The sequence below is a fragment of the Ips typographus genome, linkage group LG4, assembly GCF_016097725.1.
Source record: "Ips typographus isolate SLU linkage group LG4, UJ_Ityp_2.0, whole genome shotgun sequence".
Lineage (NCBI taxonomy): Eukaryota > Metazoa > Arthropoda > Insecta > Coleoptera > Curculionidae > Ips > Ips typographus.
Genome location: NC_138425.1, coordinates 12,637,367 through 12,663,511, shown reverse-complemented (window position 1 = coordinate 12,663,511; position 26,145 = coordinate 12,637,367). Strand labels below are relative to the sequence as shown.

The 26,145-nt window shown below is 34.7% G+C and overlaps 2 protein-coding genes and 1 long non-coding RNA gene across 9 annotated transcripts; 2 read left to right on the top strand and 1 right to left on the bottom strand.

The window, feature by feature from the left end:
• Positions 1–263: 263 nt before the first annotated feature.
• On the bottom strand, positions 264–24,373 carry Traf4 (TNF receptor associated factor 4). 3 transcript variants are annotated; one of them, XM_081978818.1, is made up of 5 exons: positions 24,348–24,373; positions 19,208–19,268; positions 2,616–2,882; positions 1,231–1,809; positions 264–1,172 (listed from the first exon to the last, which is right to left on the bottom strand). In XM_081978818.1, the coding sequence occupies exons 1-5, from the start codon at positions 24,356–24,358 to the stop codon at positions 819–821; spliced, it is 1,272 nt and encodes a 423-aa protein (XP_081834944.1). In that variant the 5' UTR covers positions 24,359–24,373; the 3' UTR covers positions 264–818. The 3 variants fall into 3 exon arrangements, with proteins under 3 accessions (XP_081834944.1, XP_081834945.1, XP_081834943.1); XM_081978819.1 differs by lacking the exon at positions 24,348–24,373 and adding an exon at positions 21,093–21,344; XM_081978817.1 differs by lacking the exons at positions 19,208–19,268; positions 24,348–24,373 and adding an exon at positions 8,050–8,555.
• On the top strand, positions 1,841–16,416 carry LOC145728523 (uncharacterized). Of its 5 annotated transcripts, XR_014178108.1 has the most exons (6): positions 1,883–2,225; positions 4,429–4,588; positions 8,957–9,126; positions 12,624–12,784; positions 13,185–13,388; positions 15,947–16,403. It is a non-coding gene; the product is annotated as an uncharacterized LOC145728523 (long non-coding RNA). The 5 variants fall into 5 exon arrangements; XR_014178109.1 differs by lacking the exon at positions 8,957–9,126 and having other exon boundaries at positions 1,841–2,225; positions 15,947–16,416; XR_014178110.1 differs by lacking the exons at positions 1,883–2,225; positions 4,429–4,588; positions 8,957–9,126 and adding an exon at positions 10,249–10,379 and having other exon boundaries at positions 15,947–16,416.
• Phf5a (PHD finger protein 5a) lies at positions 23,401–25,931 on the top strand. The gene is made up of 2 exons (XM_081978821.1): positions 23,401–23,454; positions 25,495–25,931. Exon 2 carries the CDS (start codon positions 25,515–25,517, stop codon positions 25,845–25,847), a length of 333 nt encoding a protein of 110 aa, XP_081834947.1. The 5' UTR covers positions 23,401–23,454; positions 25,495–25,514; the 3' UTR covers positions 25,848–25,931.
• Positions 25,932–26,145: the final 214 nt, after the last annotated feature.

Here is a 26,145-nt window from a genome sequence, read left to right as displayed (position 1 = left end):
GCAATGCTATTCTTATGAGCAGGTTCAAGTACCAGTCGAGTTCAGCTAAACCCGTCTTTGAACCCTGATTGTACAACTCGGCCTTAGAAGGATTAAAACAATTATTTCAAAGGGTTTCCATGTTTTGACTATATTAATTGAACCAAAACTTTTTATTTTAACCAACTTTTAATAGTATGTGTGAAAATACAAGAATGTATAGTTCATGATCTTTTCATAGTTTCAAGTACTATCAAATGGAAGTAAAAAATACAACATTATGCTTTATTTAAATATTGTTAATTTTATTAAAAGAAAATAAGAACCAGATGCACACAAAAATGATCAACATGGAGTATTACAATTATATAAACAACCTCATTGCCTTAAAACTACGAAAATGACTAAAAATGGTGCACGTTAGTCGATAGGACTAACACACAAAAGAAAAATAAGAACTGTTCTCTTTTTATATTTACATGTAACAATCTTTTCTCTTTACAAATTTGCCCTTTGGTTTCCCCAGCTATCACAAAAATACAAATTAACAAATAAAAGCTGTTACAGTAGTTTTAGATTATTACTCAGTTAATTTTGTGTTTGATTAGCATAAACTACACGCAAAAATACTAATTCAAACTGTTTTGCGAATATTTATTCTACCCTACGTACAGTTTTACTCAAAGATGCCATATAATGGCTACATCACTTTTACAAGCTATACCTGTACTGACAAAATATTTGTACAAACAATATATACATATTCGAGATCATATGAGAAACCTTAAGAATCTTACAGAAAGAACATATTTACATTTTAGAAAATTGAGATATTACAATCAAACAGCGACAATTTTGCTAGGATCCACTTTAACTCTAATGAACATTACATCGTCTTTCATAAAATGTCGTTTTTTCAGCATTTCGTGCGAGACAAATTTTGGGAATCCAAATCCTAAGGAATCAGGTTCTTTGCTGGGTCTCTGAAAGTTTTTCCACGTCGGGTCTGGTATGAAACTTTCCACAATGTTGCAAGCTTTCTCTGGACAACTGGACTGGTCGAATAAAGTGAACGACACTGAGTGCGCAAAAGGCCAGCGCAACAGAGCGTCATATTCACCAGGTAATATTTTTATGTATACGGATATGTGGCTGTCTTCTCCTGCTCCATTGCCGTTTGGGAACAGTGAAGCCTGTTAAACAAAAACTGTTAGTTATAATATTCCTTGCATAAGCATATTGTTAACCTACCTGAAGCTTGTATCCATATTGACTAGTGTAGAAAGGAGGTGATACCAGCTCCATGCCTTCTTTGGTTTTGGCCTCAGCAATCTTAGCAGAGAATTCGCTAATTTTCCAGATCAAAGTTCCAGAATAATTCAATGACAGCCTAGACAAAGCGCTTTTAAGCGAGGTAATTTGGTGCTGTTGCTTGGACACGACACCGCACATCATCTGCAGATGCTGCTGGCAATTCTCCTCCAGGTGCTTTTCCATGCTGTACCTCGGACCTTTGAACCTACAGCCAGCTTCCTTGAAACTGCAACTGTGTACTGAAATGCTGCACTCCTCTTTCAAGTGGCTCTCCAGTTCCTCCCGGGCTAATACGTTCACATCGCATCGGTTGGGACATTGGATAGGCACTCTACCACATTTAAGATGGTGGGCCGCTAAAGTGTCCGCCACGAATTCTTTATTGCAGAATCGACAGGGTAGGAGTCGTTTGGAGCAGTCTGATACTTTGTGCTGGCTGAGGTGTCTTCTGTGGATTTTGACACCGCATTTGTTTTCACAGTATAATGGTTCGAAGCCGCAGTTTCCAACGTGATTCTGTAAGAAAATATTCATTGTTAAAATGAAGAGTATTAAACCAGATTTAACTTAATTAAATCCAAATGGTAACTGAGAAAGTATGAATTTGATCACAACATCACTACTGTCCCATCTCTACTAGATGTCCAGACAGTGTCTGTCTAATGTCAAATATCAAAAAATTGTCGCTAGTCAAAAATATTAATAATCAATAACTGTCAAATGTAAGTAATCGTTGAGTTTGAGGTTTGAGTGACTTCCATTTTGTTTCACAGTTTAATTATTGAGGTTCTTAAACTTTTTAACTTTTATTTTATGTGTTATTTTAATAGGTAACTGATGTGTACTAAATTAACTATTACCAAAGATTTCAAAGGACAGAAATAAAGCAACCCAAAACCAATATCAGACTTCTTAACTCTATCCTTTCAAAGGTAAGCCAGAATTTATGGTCTTTATGTTGGATTGTACTTTTGCTTTTCACTTTCATTTCTGCTCACCGAGAGAGCCCTAAAGAAACTGACTTTCTAAGAATGATTCAAACGTTCACACCCAAAGTAAGACTAACATCAACTACTACTTATAACTTGTTATTATTATGACTTTTTTTAATTAACACTACTAATTGATATATCCAAGCAGTTCATAATAATTAGACTCGACCCTGTGGGTGGTTTACGCAACTTAAAAATAGAAGGTCCATTCATGGAGGCAGTAACATGTGCTAAACAATCTTTGATCATATAACGCAAGTAACCGCCGTTTCAGAAATTTAATACCTCCCATTGAGTGTTATTTTAAGTATAGAACTGATGTGTACTCACTTCTAATGCGTGTCCAGAAAATTCTTTGTTGCAAAACTCGCATCTTGTCCTCCGTTGAGGGCAAGTGTACTTGAGGTGGTCTTCCATCAGCACCCTGGGGATTTGAGCTCCGCACTTGCTAGTGCAAGGGATGGCGTCGTGTTTGCAGGTGTTCAGGTGGGCCTTTAACTTCCTCAACTCGTCCGACCATTTGCATCCTTCTTTGTGATGAATGCAGTAAACCACCGAGCTCATAATCGCTTTTTCTGACTCTGGATCAGAGTAGATCTGAAACAAACCACTGCCAGTTAATTTCTGAATTTTTTACTTCTATGTGGGTTAGTTTAGTATTCATTGTTAATGAACGTACGTTTATTCACACGATAATTATTACTCACTGGAATTTCTACTTAATCTTCTATTTTAGTGGTTTTTTATAATTGCTGCTAAAGAGTCATCATTCAGTCAATGCAGTGTAAAACTTTTTTTACTCTGTATACTGAAAATTGTGACCTGTAAATATTGTTTATCTAAGCCAGTGGATTTAAATTTTGAACTACTGTTAGTTTAGTCTAAATTCTTGCTTTGGTACTTAATAAGCAAAGAGTACCGCTGAAATTTACTACATACAAGTTTGTTCAGTGTACACATAAATTAACCAGCAATTACAAAAAAAAGTGTTGAATTATCTGTGTACTAAAAAATTCAAATAAAACACATCTCAAGGATTTTATGACCAATCTAACCTACTAACGATTTACCATTTAATTAACTGTATAATAAGTAGAACACCGACATTTATTGGTGGTTAAAAATTAAGCCGCCTTCAGACTTACACGTATTTTATTAATATTAATTTGCAGTAGTTCTGATTGTAAAGCAAGTTTTAAAAAAGTGTGGCTATTGTACGAAATAAGTAATAACAATAGTTACTAGAATTATGTAGTAGTGGAAAATGTTCTATCAAATTAAAAATATTGAATGTGGGTCAGAGCAATCAACTTCAAGTATACTCAAGTAGAATTTATGGCATTAATTTAATAAGAGCTAATTTGTTGAGGTTTTTAAGGCGCCAAAACAGACAAATAGTTTTATTTTCCACATACATGAAGGAATATTAATGCATTTCTTGACTCACTTGATGACTACTATTTTAAATCTTATGCGTAACCACTGGAAGTTCATGTTTATACCGACGTAATTGATGACTATTTAAAAGTATAACTCATTTTCAGTGTGAGGCCGTTCTTAGAAATCTGCATACAAAGACGATAGTGTCTTCGTTTGTTGGATTAACCACAAAATCCCACAAACTTATTCTTTATTGACTTTGTGATTAAGCGTCACAGATAAAGCCACAAGGGTTGGCACCAATTTATTGGTATAAACGCGCCTTTTGGCTCTACATAACTATATTTGTTAATGAGGGAATTTTGATTACTTAAGAACTGTATAATTAATTGATCCTCGCATTATTTGTAGACAACTTTACCATCTAGGATGATGTCATTGTATAAATTTTAAAGGTAATAAAACCAGAGCTATTATACTTTTTTGGGGTATAAACTTTCTCTACAAAGCAAAAAGTGTCATACACTTAAAACTGCGTTTTACCAGATGAGGTTCCTGGGAAAGCAAATCAACAAACGACTTGAAAACATTGCAATTTTAGCTGGAGTCAGCTGGTTAACTTTGGTATTGTTTGGTTCATTATAATAACCATAATCGCTTCCACCTGACCTTACAATATAATCATTTGCGTATATTACACATTTCTAAGCAAATTTCACTTCTGGTTGTTTCAACAAGTTTTTCTAAATATGTGTTTTTTTAGGAGGAAATGGAAGAAGCTGACACACACGTTTTGTGGTCTATTATCTATGCGGATGATTGTTGAGAGCTGGAGAGAGCAGTCTTGTGGACTTTAGAAATCCAAGAAAGTTACTACGTTGTTCCTTCCTGGCTGCTTTGAGTATCACTTCAGGTTTTCTGAGGTATGTAGTACATGGGAAAAGACAGGACACTGTAAGCCTGCCTAGTTTTATATTAAATAAGGTGCATTGTAAATTAATACTAATCAAGTGCTGATGTTCCAAGTGTCATCAATCTTAAGCTCTTGGTCTGCATAACGCTTCCAGAGAATTTCTATGTAGCATTTAACTAGAGTAACTGCATCTTGTCATACTTATGTCTGAACGCCACTTGCTATGTAGATCTTTTCTTATTGTTACTACAGAAGTAAAAATTCATCTATGAAGTGAACCAGGGCGTGAACAAACTAAACAATTATCGGCAATTAACTCTTTTATTTAAAGAGGGTAGCATTCTAAATCATCATCTGATTACTTACAACTTCCAAATTGTCTTTTAAAAACTTGGAGGTGGGTCACAAAGTAGCACTTATCAGCCGGAATCTAAAAACATTTCCAGTGCTTTTTACCTGAATGATTTCACGGTTCGCATCTAAACTTTGTGTGTCAGGAGGTAGTGCTGACTGAGACATTCTTAAAAGTAAACAGATAATTTCTACTTTCGTCAAGGTCGAAAATTAGAAACGGTTATTGGGGCGTTAATGGTCGTAAATGGTACTACCGAGTTTGGTCTGTTTGATAAAAATTGTTTGTCACACTTTAAGAGCTTACAAGAAGATGCATGTGAACAAACCATTCATTCAAAATAAAACAGGCGCTGTAATGTAATGTATATAAAAAGGCCGTTTGTGACACAGATTAGGTCGGTACACAGATGCATTAAAAGCAATACGATGATAGTTTGATGGCTAATAAAACACCACTTCCTTTGGTTTAGTGTGTTACTCCCATTGGGTGAATAACCTTCATAATACTAACAATGAAACCACTCAAGAATGCGCATATAATGTTTATGTGGATTATGGTGCAACCAGAGCTATAATGACACAAACTTATATGTGTATGAAGCACAATTTAAACTGCTGGTTCTAACCTCCTGTTAGCTTAAGTACTGTTACCGCATAATATAAAGTTCAGACAGGAAATAGTCAATAATCTCCACCTGCATTTTACTTGATTATTTTCTGCATAGTCCAACATCGAGGCGATAAAATTAGACATTCCTTCCGTTAACTAACTCCGGGAGACAGTCTCTAGTCGCGAGTCTATGAAATAAATCAGCTTTTATATACCGGATGGTTATGCCACGCCACATACTTGGCCGAGTTGCAGTGTTGGGGAATGCATGTTAATTAGTGTTGTGCATAATATCGATATGTTTATCAGATCTTGAGTTATGACTAAATTCAGTTAAATCTAAGTTAACGACTTATGAATGGTTCATGAAAAATTTGAACTTATAAATTCAGTTGTGACGAATGGAGTTTGCTCTGTTTGGAAACAAATGTGATAACCTGTATAAGAACGTTTATACATTCAGAAATCTGTAAAAGCTTTTAAAATGCTTGCTCAAATAATAGAATTTTTTGCAAAATGTTGCATTTTAGCAACTTTCATATTGCATAGAACTTGGCGTTAAATCATACAATTTCGTTATATTACCACACATTCGCATGTAAGTGTAAATATGCTTTAACGATTAAATTTTGATCTACACACAACAGTATCTTGATCAAATAGTTCCAAATTTCTGACCTGACAATTCTGACATACTTTTGTTATCTCTATCCATTAATAAGGCAATATCACCTTTAACTTTTTCTTAAAATCACCTTGAAAAGGAACGAATTGTGATCATCTCATCAGTTTTTTTATTAGAAATTGATACCAAGGCTAAAAACATGCAAAACCGCAACCAATACTAATCTAATATTCCTAATTTCTTGCTGTATGGCCTTGTAATTAAAAAAAAAAAAACAGGAAGAACTTTGCTGTAATTGCTCTGTGGCCTATCCCGTTACATGGATCAGTCACTAATTGTTCATATTTCCTGTGCCTATAGCCATATGCTTCTTCTTGGTGTCCATTTGTTATTTAACTTACTCTCTACAAAGATAATGTTCAAATAGGAAGCCCAGTTATATTGGTACGGCTCGTCTTTTTTACAACGGTCGATTTGCTAATTTGCCTTCTCCAGCTCTGAATGGGCAAAGCTACAATTTCGGTTCGTTAACCCAACATTACGATAATTGATCCCCTTAGGAATTTCTTATGCATAATTTATCAAGGACAAATCCTTCAAGTTTTTTGCCACCAGGTGTTCTGAAGATCCCACCTTTCGCGTGTATGTATGCAAGTGATGGAAGGATGGGTGAATGTTCTCATTACACTCTTAAGACGAGTCCTAACCAGTCTAAACAAAACCAGACCTGACCTGTGTCCAATTCCGACAACCTTGCATCTAAATACCTGCGCTGCCGGCCAACCCGACTTGTTCAATCCTGCAGAAAATACCATGACGATATTTATTGCGGTATTGAACCCGAGACCAGAAATCGAGCATTCTTTGGTGATTATTGGCTACGAAACCGCTGATGTTGGCTAAGCCAAGTTTACATTCCTCTGGTAATTTTTTTTATTCAACTTGAAAAAAAAATCAGTGAATTTAATAAACATCTGCCCGGCCTTCACAATAATGTACAAACAGCTGGTCCACTACTCGGTCACAATAATAAATACACCCGTGGTGGGCAGATGTAACTGAAAAAACACCTTTAAGTACCTGATGGGCAATTGTTGACCTTTTAAAGATGAAATCTCGATTAGGTAAGGCACGTTCCACACTAACCGTGCACGAATTGCAGCCTCACCTGCGTGAAAGCTCGTCCTTTACACGTCTGTCGTGATATTCTTGTTAGTGTGGGTCCAGCCTTACATTCATTTTGATTAATGATGAATTTAATTATTATTACAACAACTTGCAACAAACCCAAATAAACGGGTAGTGAGTATAAAGCAGATGGTCTGATTGGTTAATCAAATTTTGAGAGAAAAATTAGTTGTACCGTTCTGAAGTCAATTGACCCTCATTGAGGAGAAATACTGAAAGCTATTAACTCAATTGTGTGTAATTAACTCTTTTCCCCTGTTTATATGGTGGACGTTTCCTGATTGCACAGGCAGGAACATTTGGGAAAATTAATTCCTTCAATTTTAAGTAGCAATGACAGAGCATTTTTTATTGTTTTAGAAATTGTCAATTTTGTTATTTCATAAGTAACTGAAATTACAGCCTCAACGCTAATGAAAATGGAAATTTCTTAGGTGCAGAGAGTAAACTTTATAAGTTCCATAAATATCGTTAGATCGTTGATTGAATCAATAAACGTTATAATATATTCTATAGAACCTTCTGCATAAGTTTCATCTGAAAACCATATAGGGTAAACCTATTTCATGTTGCATTTGTTGCATATAAATTATTTATATTTGTAGTAAGCGCTTTATTATTTTATATTTATACTTGAAAAAGTTGCCTACTAAGTTAGCAGCTCACTTCGATCTAAATTTCAATATTAACTCACCTGATTCACTTCAGTCAAAGACGAACAGTTGTTCATACTCATCATGTTGTTGATCTCGTTGTTTTTGCAAACGGGTCCCAGTGAATTGTTGCTGGGCGTTGGGGTGACCGTGGGACTTCCCTGACTGATATTCACACTCTCTTTGGAACTCTTATTGTTTGGAGAAATTCGAGCGGGAAAACTGAGCGTTTTCGTCCACTGAGCTAAACTGCGCACCATTTCGATCTTTCAGTCACTGTGATATCTCGAAAACGCCACAAAGTATACCAGTGTCGTGCACATGAACCACTAAAAACGGAACCGTCGTACGTCGAACGTGGAATGAGACTGTTTTGAATTTCTCTCAGGCCAGGCCAAAGCAGTACCAGTCGGCCTTTCGATGGCCTTTCCCCCACCATCGTGACACCCGGTACTCATTCAGAAACAGCTGTTTCTTCTTGGCCTGTTTGATGTGCAAGAACCGGCAAGTTGCGGCTTGCCCGAGGGCTCGTATGTGAGATGTCAGAACTTGTAACGATCTTTTTCAATTTAAATTATTTTTGTTTTTTTTGTTGTCAGGCCAACTCCACTAGCAAAGAGCTATTTGCTTGTAAAGATGGATAAAACAGGAAGTTGTAGAGAGATCATGAGTGTAGAATTTTCTAGCACTCACTCCAGAAGACTTTAGTGAAAAAGATCCATTAACTATCCTTATTTAATATTATGCATGTATTATAGTTTCCTAGGAAGCGAGTGTAAAGAAACAGTTAAACTGTTTTTACCATTCATGCGTTTGAATATCAAAGAAGCACAATCCTTACATAAGATCTAGACATTTAAAATGTGGTACACACAATAACTTGAAGAACAATACCCCCTTTACCTATACTGTCTATAGAAAAAATATAATTAAATATTCCATTTCAAGGTAATTCAACGTGGAATCGACCTCCGTTCCTGGATCACAACAATAACAGAGAAACGTTAACAATAAGACAATAAAAAGAAGCGAACACTAAATATCTAACTGTTAACATTGGCAGAGAGTGTCTTATTGTTGGAATCTCTCCCATATTTGTTCGTGGAATTTCTCAGTCTGTGAGTATATAAAAACAGTTTTGTTCTTGTATTACGACTCGATAAAGTTGTGGAATGTTAATTCTGCGATTGCTGTGCATACAGAATGCACGATATGTGTCTTGAAGAGTTTTGTAGGAAAGTCCGGCAACAGTGCTTTGAGGACTAGCAACTGTTGGTAAATGTTTCAAATTCTTTGTACGTTCGTTGACCATAATTTTTACTATATTTACACTTTAATGCCTTAGTATTGTTAACTAAACTTTATTGTGTAGGAATCATAAAAAACAAAGACCCTAAACAAAAATTCAATACAGATGGTACATGCTGGTTGTAAACAGGACTTAACCTGAATCGTGAACGGTTTCTACCTGAATAATACAGGTTCAGTCATCTCAATTACAATTTATTACAGGCAGCAACTACCTCAGTTAAGAAGGGTCATATTTAAGGGTGTTTTCTGTATAAAATAAATACCCCGTAAATCAGTGTTACCAGAGATGGTTTGGAAATTTTGGTAAAAAAATCTCTTAAAATATGTAGCAAATTGTTGAAATCGAATTGCGGGCTACCAAATTGGGTTAATAGTTATTGGTTTTTCAGTTCGTTTACTGCTGAAGCAACGAATAATGGTTTGTTTATTTGACGATTGAAAAATATTTCCTAACAGAGATAAGGAAATGACAGTAATTTTGGAACTTGTAAGTAGTGATGAGCGATACCGTGATATTTAAATCACAAAGTTAATTGTTACCGTTATATTTTGATATCAGTGATTTAATAGTGTGACGTGATCACGACATTCAGGCATTCACGATTTCGGCTACAAGAAATAAAGATCATCTTCCAGCCATAGCTCGATGTACGTGCTGTTAATAAGGCGCGATGTCGCTTGCGGCTCGTGTTAAGTCTTACGATGGTATTCGATAATCGACTTTATAGCAAAAACCGCGTTTTAGTAAGTCGCAACTTTGAGATGGGAACTTGGAAAAATCAGAAAACTGTAATCGTAATCACGTTATTCACGTCACGCTTTTGCGATACTTTTGGTAGCAGTCGTGATCAGTGATTTCTAAATATCAGTGATTAAATCACAGTTCGTTATATTTCGCTCATCACTACTTGTAAGCGATGTTTAATTGTGTTCTCTGTAGCGTTTTATTATGCTGTTAATTTACAATGTAAACTGATAAAGTTTTATTTTTGGTTGGAAGTTTGCGCAAGATAACTCATTGAACTTTATTGGTGAACCCTATTACCAAATAACTCACTAGGTTCGTAAATACTAACTAATATTAGCCATGTAACAGTCACTTGTCATTTTAACTACTTAAAGTCCTAAAGATAATGCGGTTATTATCGTGGTAACGGATTGACGTTCTATGTTTACACCCAGGCAAATTGTAACTGTTTCAACAAAGATACCTATCATACCAATAATAGAAAAATACCAACCTAATAACGACACTTCGGCCTTTAAAAGTGTAACGGCAACCACGGTTATCTGGATGTTTGTTATTTGTGTTGATACACTGCAATTTCACCTAATTTGTTTTTTAAGTGCGTATTCAATAATACTTAGAACAGTCGATAAGCAAGTAATTCAGGCTAGTCAAGAAAGTGTTCAATGGTTAATTATAGTGTTTATAACTATAAAAGAATGTTATGAAAAGTCGCGATAATAGTAAACTTCAACTTATTTGCACTCAACCTTTTGTTACTCATTACTTGTCAGGGTCGAATAGTGCTGCTATTGATGTACGTTTTAACATACAGAAAAATTTAAAATTACCAATAGGAAATAAACAGTGAGTGTAGAGTATTTGCGTAAATGTCAGTTTCACAATTGCACTGCACATTTAAACTTGGCATCAGGACTTAGTGTCGAGTACCAACTTATACGTTACCAAAAAACCATCAGACATCGTTAAAAAAGGTATCCATATTACCAGCTATAACTTTATCCTTTGTTTGAACAAAGAACTGGAGGTTCTTTGTGCATCGCGACCGAATTAATACCTTCCCCTTGATTGGCCGGACCATACAACAAGAGGAAGAAAAAATAACTGTGAGAATGAAGATCGCGCTTGACATTCTTCACAAATAGCGTCATACACGTTCCGCTCGATATGGTTATACGTTGATTGGTCTACTTCATTGTTGTTTTTTCTTTTATTTCCAAACTTCCACTTATCGTTTTACTGTAGTGAGGTTTTAGTGCCTAAAACGCGATTATGGCCGATAAATATCGCGGTTAATAGTGTTTTTCATCTTTGTACTTGTTTGTACGGAATTTTAAGCTTACTAAATATGGATATGCAGAGTGTGTGGGTAGCTCTCGTTTTTGTTTATGGTAGATCTTGTAAATTTGCTTTTTTGTCAGGATCGTACTTGATTTTTTAATTGCAAACTATGTAATAATAAATGGAAACTGTAAGTCTAACCGGAAATGTAATGTGAGTCACTGGAAAAGAAACAACAGCATAGAGATATTCGTTATAACTAGAATGTATATGAACACGTCCCAAATAGGTACAACCTTCACGATTAAAATTTATAGACTTGTTAATCTGATGCTGGCGGCAACTTTTTAAGAATAAATTAGCAATGTGCTAGATATTTGCTTTCGACTTAGGCCGGTATCAACGGCCACCGAATGCCAATATATTGGCGTAATAGTTCGTTAAAAGTTATTTAACTTTAGGTCGTTTCCATATTAGAATTATTAATTGCTTAAAAATTGAGGATGTTTAGCTTTTAGTCTGATTTCAAATCTAACCAAACTAAAACTGTATAGACTAATTAAAACATCTTTTACATATTCATTAGAGAAATAAATACAAGTTATTAATTTTCCAAATGGCATGCAGCAGATTTGCATGTTGTAACAATTATTTATTGATAACGCTTTGAGATTTATTAACCGGATCAACCCCGAGGGTACTTGCCACTGTCCAATAATTGCCAAGAACAAACGATATCGCATTACGTGCCAGGCATTTTGATCTTGAGCAATCTATATTAGAATGTGACACGGGCAACGCAAAGTTAATGAAGTGAATCATGACGGATTGAATGTACAGAATCCGCAATTAGATACTGCCAAGTGGCCAAAGGCTAAAGAAAACAAATCTTGACTCAATCATTCAAAATGTCTAATTTGTGTCTTAAAATGTTTATAGATTAAATATAACATGGGAATTTGATTACACTCGATACGAACAATTTCCATTTCCTCTGTCTATATTTACAACTTCCTCTGCTTTAATTAGGAGACATTAAGTCTCAATAAATCAAAAGGTCTCGGAGGTCAGCAAATAAATAGCCGTTATTATACGCATTTTAATACAATTTTCCATTGTGATCAGACCGCTTTAATGTCGCATGTTATTAAATCGAACGAAAGGTCAGATAAGTCATAGAATTACCAAAAATAGAGTTGCACAGTAAAATATAACCGTTAATCTATGTTGTGTGGTCTTTGTTCAGTGCCCTATTTACACCTTAACTAATTCTAGGGAGGCAAGCTTTGACATTGCCGCAACATCAGAACCAAAAGAAGCGAATTCAAACCAGCAAACAACTCACAACGTCAACAGGAGACAACAAAACATAATGCAAGAGTTGATAAATGGTCCGAATCCGGGTAGCATTACACTTCTGATGAGTCACAATTTCGGTAAGGTCCTTTTAACTTTGGTATAGTTAGATTGCCACTAAAATGACCCCACGCTGTTAAAACTGTCTGTAACAACATAATCTTTAGGGTGGTCTTCAATTATGTTGGTCATAAATTGGCATTTATTGTCTGTTTTATGGTAGTTTTGTTTGCAAAAGGGTGACGAACTGTTAGGTAACATATAGACCGTGTGGATGCTTTGTCAATTTTAAAAGTTGGAAGCTACGGTTCAGGAGTTATTATTAAAATTAGGTTTCAATGTTTGGAAGTCATGGTCACTGAGCCAATAATACTTCTTATGATGGAGCTAAGGTGGTTCTTTTTGTTTTGGATTAGTCCCGTAGTTTATGCTATTATCAACATTAAAAATCAGAAACTAAACTAATTTTGAATGTTTTAGATGGCGGTCCTAATAGAAAGCTGAGCTAACCCAAACAAAAGTCGCAACTCGAAATCACAATAATGAAATGACTTCCGTTCTTCGCGTACCGATTTGCGTCATCATTGTATAACTAGTTGGCGAGTGGGTGCAACAACACGAAAATTACCATGTTCCATTTACACAGGTTGAAACGAGATGCGACCTGACTAGTACCTTACACAGGTAAAATTAACTCATTCTGTACGTCTGCGTGGCTACCAATAATTTACATTTTCATAGTTTCATGACTTGCGGCAATAATTTTAAAATATTTGCCACCAGTGAGATAACTAGGACATGCTTCTTACTAGTAACTACATTATTACAAGAACAATGTACTGTTGAAGCCATTGTTATCGGTTATCATATGAACATCTATGATTACTTAACTTGCGGTGTTTCGAATATTAACGCGGATGGCGGTTACTTTGTTAATAATGAATCAAAAATTAAGTTCAAGTGGGAATACTTAACTTGTGAAATGGATATCAGTAATATACCCATCATCTACAGGGTGGTCCAGTTTTAAGTGTCAATAATTCACCATTTGATAGCTGATCAAAAAATAAGTTGACTTGCATTGTGTCATTTTTCTGAAAAACGTTTCCTAAGGAAGATACAGTCCTCCAAATTTCAATTTAAAAAATCGTTTTATAGTTTAAAACTGAACATCTAAGACTTGTGAAAGTCCAAATTTGTACTGAATAGTCTAAAAACTTTTTTACTACTAGGAATGGTCTTATGATTCGCTTTCTCAGACTGCCATCCTGGTTGAGTGTCTGAAACTGGCATTCAAGAACTAAAAAAAGTTCGGAAATCAAGACAAAGATTGTATTGTGCATGAAACTCATTTTTTACTACTAAAAATAATATAAAAGTTGACTTTTAATGCTAGAACTGACTTTACTAGGACTAAAGAGAGTCCAAAAGTATATTTTCAAGACTTTAATTGGTGTACAACTCAATTTTCTGGACTAGACAACAAGTCTAGAAATAAATTAAATTTTCGGACATTTTATTTCTAAAAATGAGTTCCCAACACTATTATTGTAAACAGTCTGACTTTTTTAGAGATGCTACAATTTATTGCACCTATGAGTGTAGAAGTCAATTTAATAGTGAAGAAGCTTGAAATAACATTTTCAAGACTATGGTCAGTGGACACACTGGCTTTTAGGCCTGATAAGTCAAAAACTTTGTCAAGATAGTCTTGAAACTCGATTTGAGGCACTGAAAACAGCCTTAAAACACTAAAAACAGTCTAGTTTATTAAGAAATATCCGAATTTTTAGCACTGAGGTGTCTAGAAGTCGATTTGATAGTGACAAAGCTTGAAATGCTATTTTAAGTCTATGAAGAATGTAAAAATTGTTTTTAAGTTTGCTATGTCAATAACTTGGTGAAAGCTAACTTCCAAGCTGAAAGCAGTTTTGAAGCACTAAAAATAGTCCAGAATTTGAAGAAAATGAAAAGCAAAGTAAAAAGCACGAAAAGTTAGTTTTCAAGACAATTTTAATGAATCTAATGTCAATGTCCTACATCTAAGACTATTTTCAAGACTAAAATTTTGAAATTTGTCTTCAAATTATGAAAACTTACTTCAAATGCAAATTTTAAGCTTCTGATGTCACTTTTCATTAGTTCAGTCACATTTTGGGGTTCAAGTCAATTTTTAAGGTTTAAATGTATGAATTTGTAGTAACAAATTCTTGAAAAAGTAGTTTTTATGTCTACAAGTCAATTTTTAGTATTAAAGTCTCTCGATTTGCATGAAAACTGGTTACAAATACAATTTTTAAGCTTCTGAAGTTTTTATCTTTTCTAATTCAATTTTCAAAACTAAATTCTTTTAATTTGTCTGGAAACTATGAAAACTGGCTACAATAATATTTTTTAAACTTCTTAAGTGAATTTTCCGTTTCCAAGACAATTTTTAAGTTGGGTTAGGTTAGTTTTGGGTCTTTGACCGTAGTAACGTGTAATAAAGTGCTTGTTCCAAATTTGATCAATATTGCTTCAACGGTCTGACAGTTATGACAAAAAAAAACGATTTTATAAACAGAAATTTGAAGGACTGTATTTTCCTTAAGAAGCACTTTTCAGGAAAATGACATAATGAATGTCAACTTATTTTTTAATTGGCTATGGATTGGTGAATTATTGACATTTAAAACTGGACCACCCTGTATAATGAAAACTTTAAAAAGGTGTGAAACGGTCAATAATTCATATTTAGCTATTCTTTTCCCATAAATGCTTTGAACAAGTATGTACTTAATGAAGGTTCATTAAATATCTATTTATCTGAAAAGGACTAAATGAACCCCACAATTAAAAAACTGGGAACTATTATTTTTTTTGGTTAATTAAAAGGTTTTCACTTTTAGAATGAATTCATATTAAAATGTTCGTTGACCTTTTGACAAGTTTCCTGATACCATCAGGTCTAAAAAAAAAACAATTAAGGGCTTTTTGTTAGCCTGAATACAATATTGTCATTTAAAAATCGGACGCGTTCTCGTCCATAAAACGGTCCTAATCTCGACTAAATATCAATTTAAATATCTCATAATCTTTACAAAGGAATTCTACATACAGTTTACGATATTGTGTTCAGGGCTTGGAATTTTATTTACTTTAAAGCTTAACCGTTCAGTTACGACGGCCCTATCGAATGTCATCTTGTGTTTGTTAAGGTCTTTTGTTCCGTTTTCGGGTTTGAAGAACGTTTTTTTTTTCAGGTCGCTTTTTAAATTCTAATTAGTACTGTTTGTGTAGAGGGAAACGCACCGATGACATTTGAGAGGCATAATAACCTTTGTGCTCTTTGGTAAGTTGTAACTGCTTTCAAACAAAGCTGAAACACTTGCATGCACGGGCATGTAATGTAATTAGGATAATTATAGCGTTAATATTAAGTGTCCACACGTTGGTGTTGGACGGAGAAATTAGCGAGTGAATGCATAAATGAATAAGTGTGTACACCTTGGGTTAGTGCCTTTAGTAAAGTTCATATAGCTGGATAAAAACCCGTTTCTGAGTTAGACCGCAAGGACGTTAGAAGAAATAAATACTATTCGCATCAGCCTCGCAACAATTCATCAAATTTAACGTTGGTTTGGAATGTAACAACTTCTATGCTGCAATTTATGCAAACTTACTATGAGAGTCATCCTTGCACTTCTAATAGATACAGTAGCGCATCACTTAGTGGGTAACGTTGCATACAAAACATTTACTTGGAAAACCTTTTTTCCGGTCTCTAGGCTACTGAATATTCGAAAGGCATAACTTGTTGATTCACACATTTAGAGAAATTGGTTTTCATTAATTAATTTTTTTCTAGTATTACTTAAATGAAACTTCCCTTTCTAAATCCGTCTCTGAGTGGTATCAATCGTGTTTCAAGAATTTAAAGCTACCGTCTTCTCGAAAATCAATTCATGCCACTCTTCCACATTAAGCAATGATAAATGGCAGCCTGCGGATTGATAAAAATACGCGCTATTTGGTCAGTAACCAATATCGTAATCTTCGAGCACATGTTGCTTGTCACTTTAATGACAAGGCTTAGAAATATTTCATTCTAACAGTTTTCAGCCTGAAAGCCTTCTTTACATAAATAAATAACAGCTGGGAAGTGATCTTTAATGGATTCGAATCGATGAAACATTCCTTCCACTGCTTTTAGTTTAGATGCTTTAGTAAGTACTTTAGCATTACTTACGGTTCAAATTTCGACCTTAGTGGAACGAATTAGCCAAACATAAAAACTCGGGCAACTTTCCTGGTAACTCAAAATTTAATTTTAAAGCCATCTGTCTGCTAATTTTACCACACCCCTCCTCTATATTTCGAGGGTTAAGCAGTTTAAGACTGCCGACTCTCTTTGTTTTAAACTCTATTTGGTTGGTTAAATAACAGTTCCCCTTTTTCGAAAATGATACTTGAAAAACAATGAAAAAATTGGTTACACAAGAGGCAATTTGTAGCACACAAAACCCCAGACACTCGTAGCAGATGTTTGACTTTTGTTGTTTGTCGATGTATGAAAGAAACCTAGAAAATTTTGCAGCTGGTTGGAAACTTTGTCTTTATATGAATTTCTTGATGTTTTATGATGAACTCTTATCCATATTACACAATATTTACAAGCAAGTAGTTTAATAACCCTGACTTCCTGTAGTAACTATTTAATAACTTGTAGTTTATTCAAAAAAAACGGGCGTGATTAGTTCAACAATTAAGTTTTGAAGAAAAAAACTGGAAAAACTGGTTCCTAGTGACAAATTAATACTTCACATCCGTTCTCGTCAAGCTTCAACAGCACCGTCCTTCAGGCCATTCATAACGAGTCAAGGTGCACATTTTACGTGTATAGAAGTACCCGAAGAAGTTTATTAAAGAAGTCAACACGTACACAAGAGTATGTTTATAATACTGATGATTTTCATAAAAGTTAGCCGGCTTCAAAGTTGAATTTCTTTATTATTGTTAATGAGTTACTTAACAGATTTGTTGCAGAATTTCTTCGGCTTCACAGCCTGCTTATTTGCTTCTGAACAAAAAACGATTTGAACGCTTAAGCTAGAGGGAATAATAACACAGATATTTCTTTGTTCAAGCTTGAAATCCAACTTTCCGGAAATAGTTAAAAGTATGCTATTTGTGCCTATCATTTGATGCATATTTCATTTTCCCGATTATTTGATTCGCCATGTTACTGGCCGGACTAGAAAATACTTATTTGCATCCAACCGAATAGACTATTGATGCGCCTTCAACAATCAGACTGTGGCGATATAAATGACCGTAATTTCGCAAATTTGTAATGACCATAAATGGCAAAATAAAAGATCTTTGGCTTACGCCTATACTTACTGATTCGATTTTGATTAGGCTGGTTTAGTTTACGGTTACAGGCAATATTAGACGTTGAAAAGACTTTTATTATTATGTTAATTAATTTTGTAATTTAATAAATTTGCAATTCTTTTTTATTGAGTTGTGAAGAATATTGTCTTGCTGGACCAAAATGATTTAAAGATGAAATAATTTGCAAATGTCTGTCTTTGAAATCGATACCACATGTCATAACGAAGCGATTTGGGGTGCCTGCGGTTCGGGTACGAGGGTGGCATTTCTCTTATTTCTTCCGGCTCAGAATGTGCCCGCATCTGTCAGAATTGCATTCACTATTAAGCCAGTCAAGATACCCGCGCCCGAAATTGAAGCCAGATGTTCATCCTTCACAACCTTTTTAAGGTTGGGAGGGGTACGATGACCGCCAATATCCTTAAAAGTAACTCTTTGGCAGATTTAAATTTTCAAAAAAACAACTGCCCAGCTTTATGATCTTTCTTGAGAAAGTCATAAACTTTAAGTATGTAACCAAAGTTAATGCACAATTTCAGAGTGGTAATAGACTTTATTTTTGGTTCTGCTTTGAAGGCTACTACCATCTGGAACCCAGCTTTGTACCATCATTAATAGTACTGATGTACCGTATCGGAAGAGACAATACAACCCTATTTCGATATTCGTAAAGGGTGGTACAGGGTGTACAAAGAGGGGAACACTTGTGTTGTTATTTGATGCCTTTGTCGGTTTTTGTTTAAAACAGGGACGAACTTTAGGATTTTCTAATATTTATGCACATTTGTGGGCTGTGATACAGTCTTCCACTGATTTGCACAATTCATCCATACCATTTTCTGTAAAAGGTGATTGACAAGTTATATCTTTTTAGAAGTGATGGGAAAGATCTTTTTGTTTATAGGACTTAAATGCGGTTCTGTGTAAAGACCGGAAGAAGAAAAGCAATAAAAAGGTCGGATCGTGGCACATCTTTAGAACACGTGTGCTAATTTCCGATGTGTTATATGAAACCAAATGGAGTAACGAGACCAAATTATGTAAGGGGTGGTCTCTGAACCGTAAATTACTTTGAGACATTCGTCTTGAAGTGTTTGGTTGCGCTTTTTTAGATTGAAAAGACTTACCCTAGCAAAATCCACAGGAACACTGCTTTCAGGAGATTCAGGGCCAGTGAATAATGCTTCCCTAAAAAAATAATGTTTTAGTAATATTGTTAAAAAGATACGCAATAATGTTTAAAATTAATAGAGTACGACTAATAATTGCGCACCTGTCGTCATTAAAAACCGCACAAACTTGCACAACAATACAATACGATAGACCAGTTGTAGTAGCAACAACTGTAACTTGTTAATAACTCGGTAAAACGCGGCAACACTACCAAGAACAATATCTTTAATTTAAATAGTTTTAATTATAAACTCGGACCCATATAAAGAACCAGCGGAGCACAAACAAAATAAGAGGATGTCTGCAATTGAACGCGTTCAATGGGCAGAAAATTATGCATAGTTCTTTGGAGAACGAAGAAAGGTAAGGCACATGCACTACCATGTCGATGTCTTAATTAATTATTCTTTTTTTTTAAGTAGCAAAGTTGAGTGGTATATTGAAGCAATCTTATTAATTCAGCTATGCAAAAGTAAAGGTGGATGAATGAGTTGAAACATCTTTTCATCAGAATAATTGATATTATATTCTTTACTTTCTTACAACAAAATTGCAGAATCCATTTGTTAACAACCATACTGTGTGTAATGTTTCGTTTTATTTAGTCAAAAGTTTTTCCCTTCAAGTGAAGTTTTCATTAACGGTTTTCCTTTTAATCATTTCCTCCTGGCTGATATACTTGTTCATGCAACACTTTTAGAATTATTTCCTAGTTATACATAATTAAAATTTATAGTATACGCCAATTGCCTTCATTAACTCTATGTACCATAAGTCTTATTAAAGCTTTTTTTTTATCCATATACTCCCTTGATTGGATGATAATTACGTGTAAGTACACTCCTTCGCGTACGGTTAGGAAAATTGTTTTAATTACATGATCGTATTGACCGCATTTTCCTCTATTAAATTTAGTTGAGACCCTGGTGGAGACGATACTTTTCTTACCGTGTCATTTGCGTTATCGTTCAAACGACAAGAGAATGCACTTAGATCCTGACTTTACTCATGCATTGGCTAATTTCTTGGTGCATGCATCGTTATTAGGAAATGGAAAGGCAATTACACACCTCTGGTGCAATTCACGAAGGTTGTTTGTTGTCAGTCGTAAAACGTAATAAAATGATTTATCTATAAATCCTGTCTGAACAATGGCTTTTCAAAACCATTGAAATCCGAATGGTAGGTTGAAAACTGAGAAATCAGGTGCGTTGTGGTAGAACCACAAGTTTATTGTTCTCGGTCTTGTCATCAATGCACCATCATTTTTCATTAGTTAGTACTCTCAACATATTGAGACATACAACTTCGTTAAGATTTCTTAATGAAATTTCATCTAGGTATGTTAATATGGCCACTTTCCCATTCCGGCTTTTATCAACACTTATCTTAATTGATCTCTTGTACACCATAATTATTATTGATGGGGTGAATGGTAAAATTTTGGTGGCATTTGGTTTGCAAATATTTTTTATTTCTGCCTTTTATATTCTGATTATCCTCTTTCAGGTCTAATAAAAATTTTTTCAATTTCTCGTTAAGTCATTTGTCATTCGAAGTCAACAATATTGTTTAGCATAATAAGGTGTACCCGAAATTTCCAAGAACAACACAATATCGATTTGTTACTGTATCCACTGTATATTTAAAAGACCATCCCAATAATAAATAGCTCGACGTGATAGGTTTTCGAACTAACTAAAACAATAGTTCCTTACACCTTATTGTTTTTTAAAACGGTCTGAACATTGCTGTTTTTGCAGCTGAATATACAGTTTTTGGCTTTATCAACGAACCCTTCTAGTCTTCTAAACTTAAAGAAATGTTTCTTTTATTTACCCGGAAATGCTATAAACAAGTCCCACTGGCATCTCGTCCTTTCCGTTTTCCAGGATCCAGGCAAGTCGCAACTGTCTAAACAAGTTTCTTCGACCGCCACCAACACGAAACAAACGCAAACCGCTGTCCAATCCAAGCCACAAAAGACCGTAAACAATTTTCTGAGTTTTTCCTTGTTGTTTTAACACGTTTCTGCTATTAACTAAAGGGTTCGCACAAATACACGCGAGCTTGCGGCTTGCTGCGATGTTATTAAACAGGTGAATAAGTCAGGTGGAGGGAAAAAGACTATCCAAGTCCGTAGACCGGATGTGGCGGGGAAATGAATTGTGTGGTAGCTGCGTTAAGGTTGACCGAGGGCCACACAGTATAATATATGCATAAGAGATTTTCTTTTTTGGTTTCATAAAAGAATTTTTTAATGCCATGTATAAACTGACAGTAAATCAAAATGATTAAGAACCAAACGGTTGACCATTCTACAATGTTAGAACAGTTGAAAAACAAATCGTACACTAATCAATATGCGTATTATTGCGACACTGTCCGATTTAGGAAGTACTTTTCCGGTCCGTGTTTGCCGTCCAGCAAACATTAACAGCCTTGTGTAAAAGTGAGGCAACGGCCTTTACCAACTTAGGGATGTCCTAAACGCTTCCTAGAATAAATAACATTACTTAACGGTACTCGTAGATAAATAAACTTATTTGTCGTTCTTATTTTTATTATGGTGGCCTATGAGCAAAGTTATATTCAGCAAAAATCTAGTTGACTAAGCTTACCATGATTGAAATAGCTTCTCTCTGAAACTAAATTTTCTTCATAACTTGAATCTACACTAATAAGTTTCACATTTATTTTGTTCTTTTAAATTAGCATTTTATTGGCCATGTTTGCTTTGAATCATCATCCATTACTACTATTGTATATTACATCACTATTTGACTTTCAAGACCATCAGATTCTTTTGTATGGCAACAGTGATACTAGACAATGATTTTTCTCAAACCTCATTAGGGTAATGGCATTGATATTCAATTTTATTGTGGTCAATACAGAAAGTAATATATTATAAAAGTGTTTTCTGGAACTTGCCGCCGTCTTTTCCGGTCATTACGGTTGACCGAGTACTCAAACAATACCAACGGCACATTCTTGACATTCCTTCCCACAGTTCGGAGTGCGATCTTTTAAGAGCCTAACTAATTAACTACGAATGTTTTATATTTCATTGTTTTCGACTTTTTTCTTTAAATTGTGCCAGGCCGGGCTCATTTCCTAGAATGAGTTGTCCCTCCTCCCCTCCGGCCGATTTCCTTTCGTTGATTCCTGCCGTTAAACGAAAATGACATGGGAATGATGAATTTACTAGCAATTGCCGTTCTATAAGTAAACAAAAGACAGAAGTTCTGTTACTTAAATTATTTATTTGAATTGAACAGCCGCGGTCTTATAATAAGCAAAATAAACCTAATGCTTTTTGCAAAACAAAGATCATTTTGCGTTGGCAGATATCATAAGACTAAGTGTTAGTAAAATTTAAAAATTCCGATTATTTTTTACTTTCTGTCTTGTGTCTAGAAAACGACGCGAGTGGGCTGACTCCTTATTAAGCGGTCTTTAACGTTTGTTGGAATGTCGTAATTTATTCTTTGATATACTATTTCCAGTAGCGTACACTATATTTTTTGTACTATAAGACAATCAAAAGATCCTCACCTAAAATTTTAGAAGATCTAAAGCTACGGTTTTTAGTACAATCAATTTTAATAAACTGCGTCAGAAAGGAGTTGAACAGATTTCACAAATTTGTACAGCGGCACTGGATGCAGGTTACAAATTCTTAAGTTAATAAATAGTATCCTATAAAGCTTTGGTGTGTTTGATATCAAAAGGTATAATTTACTGAAGAGTGGGTTGTGAGCCAGACTTAATTACTGCAGATTGTATACTCTGTATAAGGTCATTTCTGGCTGACTGGTTGTTTTAATATTCTTTTATGTTTTGTTTTTATTTCAAATTGTTTTTCAACCCTTGTCAAATGAGAAATTGCGGAGGTGTTGTCTAATTAGTAAAATGGAAAATAAATTTGCCACATAAATTATTACAACATTCATTCAGAACGAACAGGTGTAAAGAAATTTTTGTTTTATGGTAATAAAAAGTGGGTGGTAAGAAAAATTTAAACTAGCCAATGTAAAAAATGTCTTGTTTCCATATTGGCCACTAGAAAGTCATTCATAATTGGCACGTTTTGTCTTTATGTGATTATTTCAATATGTTTTATCTTGGAGATGATAAAAGAACATTTGTTTCAGGTTAAGGCGTTTGAGGTGACGGAATAACAGTGATGACTTGTCAGGTATGTAGTCTTAAATTTTCCCGTTAAAAATTGTCTAATTCGTAGGTATTTTATTAGTATGTGGGTACGTAAACCGATAAGAGTAAACCATAAGGATATCCGTGACTAAAAACCATAAACTATCTAAATCTTAGGATATAAATTTGTTTGGTTCAAAGCCCAAGTAATGCTTATATCCTAATGCGTTCTCGGCCTATTGAAAGCCAGAATTTACAATGGCACTTTATAGACAGCTAGGCAGCTGCTTTCTAACACGTGTCCCGTGTTTTACGGCCTTATTGTTCCTTCTTTAAATAAGTTTTGGTAAATAACGCAATAGCAGTTTGGGAAGTACAATAATTATGTCAAATTTCCGTTGTCCAGCACGTGCCGTACAAAGTCACTCACCTTAAGGCACGTGCCATTAATCTCCGATTAGCTCGTGTATAGGGGTACTACAAGCAAAGAACAATTTCCTAGTCGCACACGACTAATCGCGTAAATACAAACATAGTTGCAACAATTAGTTTGTTTAGTAAACGAATATACTCTGATAATATATTACACGAAACTGGTACAGCTCACCATACAAATAAAACATAAAGTTCTTGGATATCTGCCACGCTTTTGTTTAACATTTAGGATATCAAAATTAGCCACAATATAAAAAAAAATACCCTGTACATATTGAAAAAAGTGGGCGTTTCTTCTTAGGAACCCGCGCACCTGGTAAAAAGGAATTCTAAACGCACATGTCGGAGCAGCTGTTGAACGGACATTTACTTCAGTAGGTACCCCATTTGGACCATCCGGCCACTATACAACCCAACTTATAAGGGTTCATCCGATTTTTCAAATCTTTGATTAATTACTATACTTTAATCACAGGCAGAGATTGTATACTATGTACTTACTCATTTAACATTGCAAGGAGAAACTATTTCCATCTATCATCACTCACAGCCAATACAACTATATTAAGAAAATTCTATAAACTGGTTAGGGCTTCATGTTTTGTAAGTATCGCGAAACCTTTTTTAAATTTGCTGTAAGATAAAGTATATTCGCTGTATTTATTTAGTGACTAAAGGTCCCTGATATGCCATATAAATCAACATTTAAATTATCTAAATTCTATTAAAGTTTGAAGAATCCATAGTTCCATACACATGCATAATACAAAAGCGTTTCCCTACAGTCATAATTTGAAACAAAGTGTTACAGTTAATGAACACATGAATTTTAATCAGAAAAAATTCTTCACTCCGCTGATTTCGCACCTGTGCAATATGGAAGTTTTAAAGGAACTACGCATCAGATCAGTCGAAAACATACAACTGGTTGTTTGTTCCTTCGCCAACGAAAACTGCATATGTTGCGTTTTATGGTTGTTTTAGCTTATCAAAACTTGTTAAGTAATTATGTACTGGAGTGCGGTAATTATAAAAAAACGCGTCAGAAAACATTAACGCTCATGGACATTATTTCTAAATGTAAAACACAACAAGCCAGGTAAAGGTTGAAGTTTTTTACATATTCGGTTATTGGAATTACTTCGTACATTTTTATTTTAATTTTACTGGACTGATTGAACAAATATAAGCATTTACTTAAAATGTAATTAATATACAACAGGCTAACTCGCTTTCTCAGTTCGACTATGGTTCTCTAGAGGGCTGTTGTGTCGTTTCTCGTTGTCTCATTCCGTCTCTAACACGCTTTCATTTCTATGCTTTTTTTTTGGTCAAACGTCCGTCATAAATGACATTGGTCCCTAGCTTTTGACAGACGACGGAACAGAAAACAAAAAGCGTTTTCACCGAAAGTTTGGTTAACTTTTGTGAGTTTTCATAATTTATTGTTGGCAAAGTACTTTAACTGTATTTTTAAATAAAACCAGTTCGTTCAATCGTTTATCTAAGTTGTAAAGATTGCAGTGTACTGTTTACCTGAACTTTTTTGCTTTCCCACATTAAAGTAAGTTCACATTTTTCATGCCTATTTCAACCAACTCTTAAGCATTTTTCTACAACAACCGTACCTTATACTTTTTATTTTCAGGGAACTTTTCAACCTGAAACATGGCTAAGCATCATCCAGATTTGATTTTTTGCCGTAAACAACCAGGAGTGGCAATTGGTAGGCTTTGCGAAAAATGTGATGGTAAATGTGTCATCTGTGACTCCTATGTACGCCCCAGCACACTGGTAAGGATCTGCGATGAGTGCAACTACGGCTCTTATCAAGGACGATGCGTGATTTGTGGTGGTCCTGGCGTATCTGATGCTTATTACTGCAAGGAATGCACAGTACAGGAAAAGGATAGGGATGGTTGTCCAAAAATTGTGAATTTGGGTAGTTCAAAAACTGACCTGTTCTATGAGCGCAAGAAATATGGTTTCAAGAGACGTTAAAACAAGCTTGCAAATGTAAGTTAAGTTTTGTGTCTCTATAATAATTTTTTGTTTTTTTTTTTTAATATAATTATTTTCAAAGGAGTAATGTTCTACTCATGTTTTATAATGTGAGAACCAAACTTATGTGTATTATTATTGACTTCATTATTACTATGATGGGTCTGTGTAGAGTTGTTCCCGTGGAACATTGGCGCATTCGCCAATTGTCAATAAAACTAAATTTATCACTTGCTAAAATTGTATAGTTTTGGTAGGAGATGGAAATTGGAAGTTCCGATTCAACTGAATTATTTTT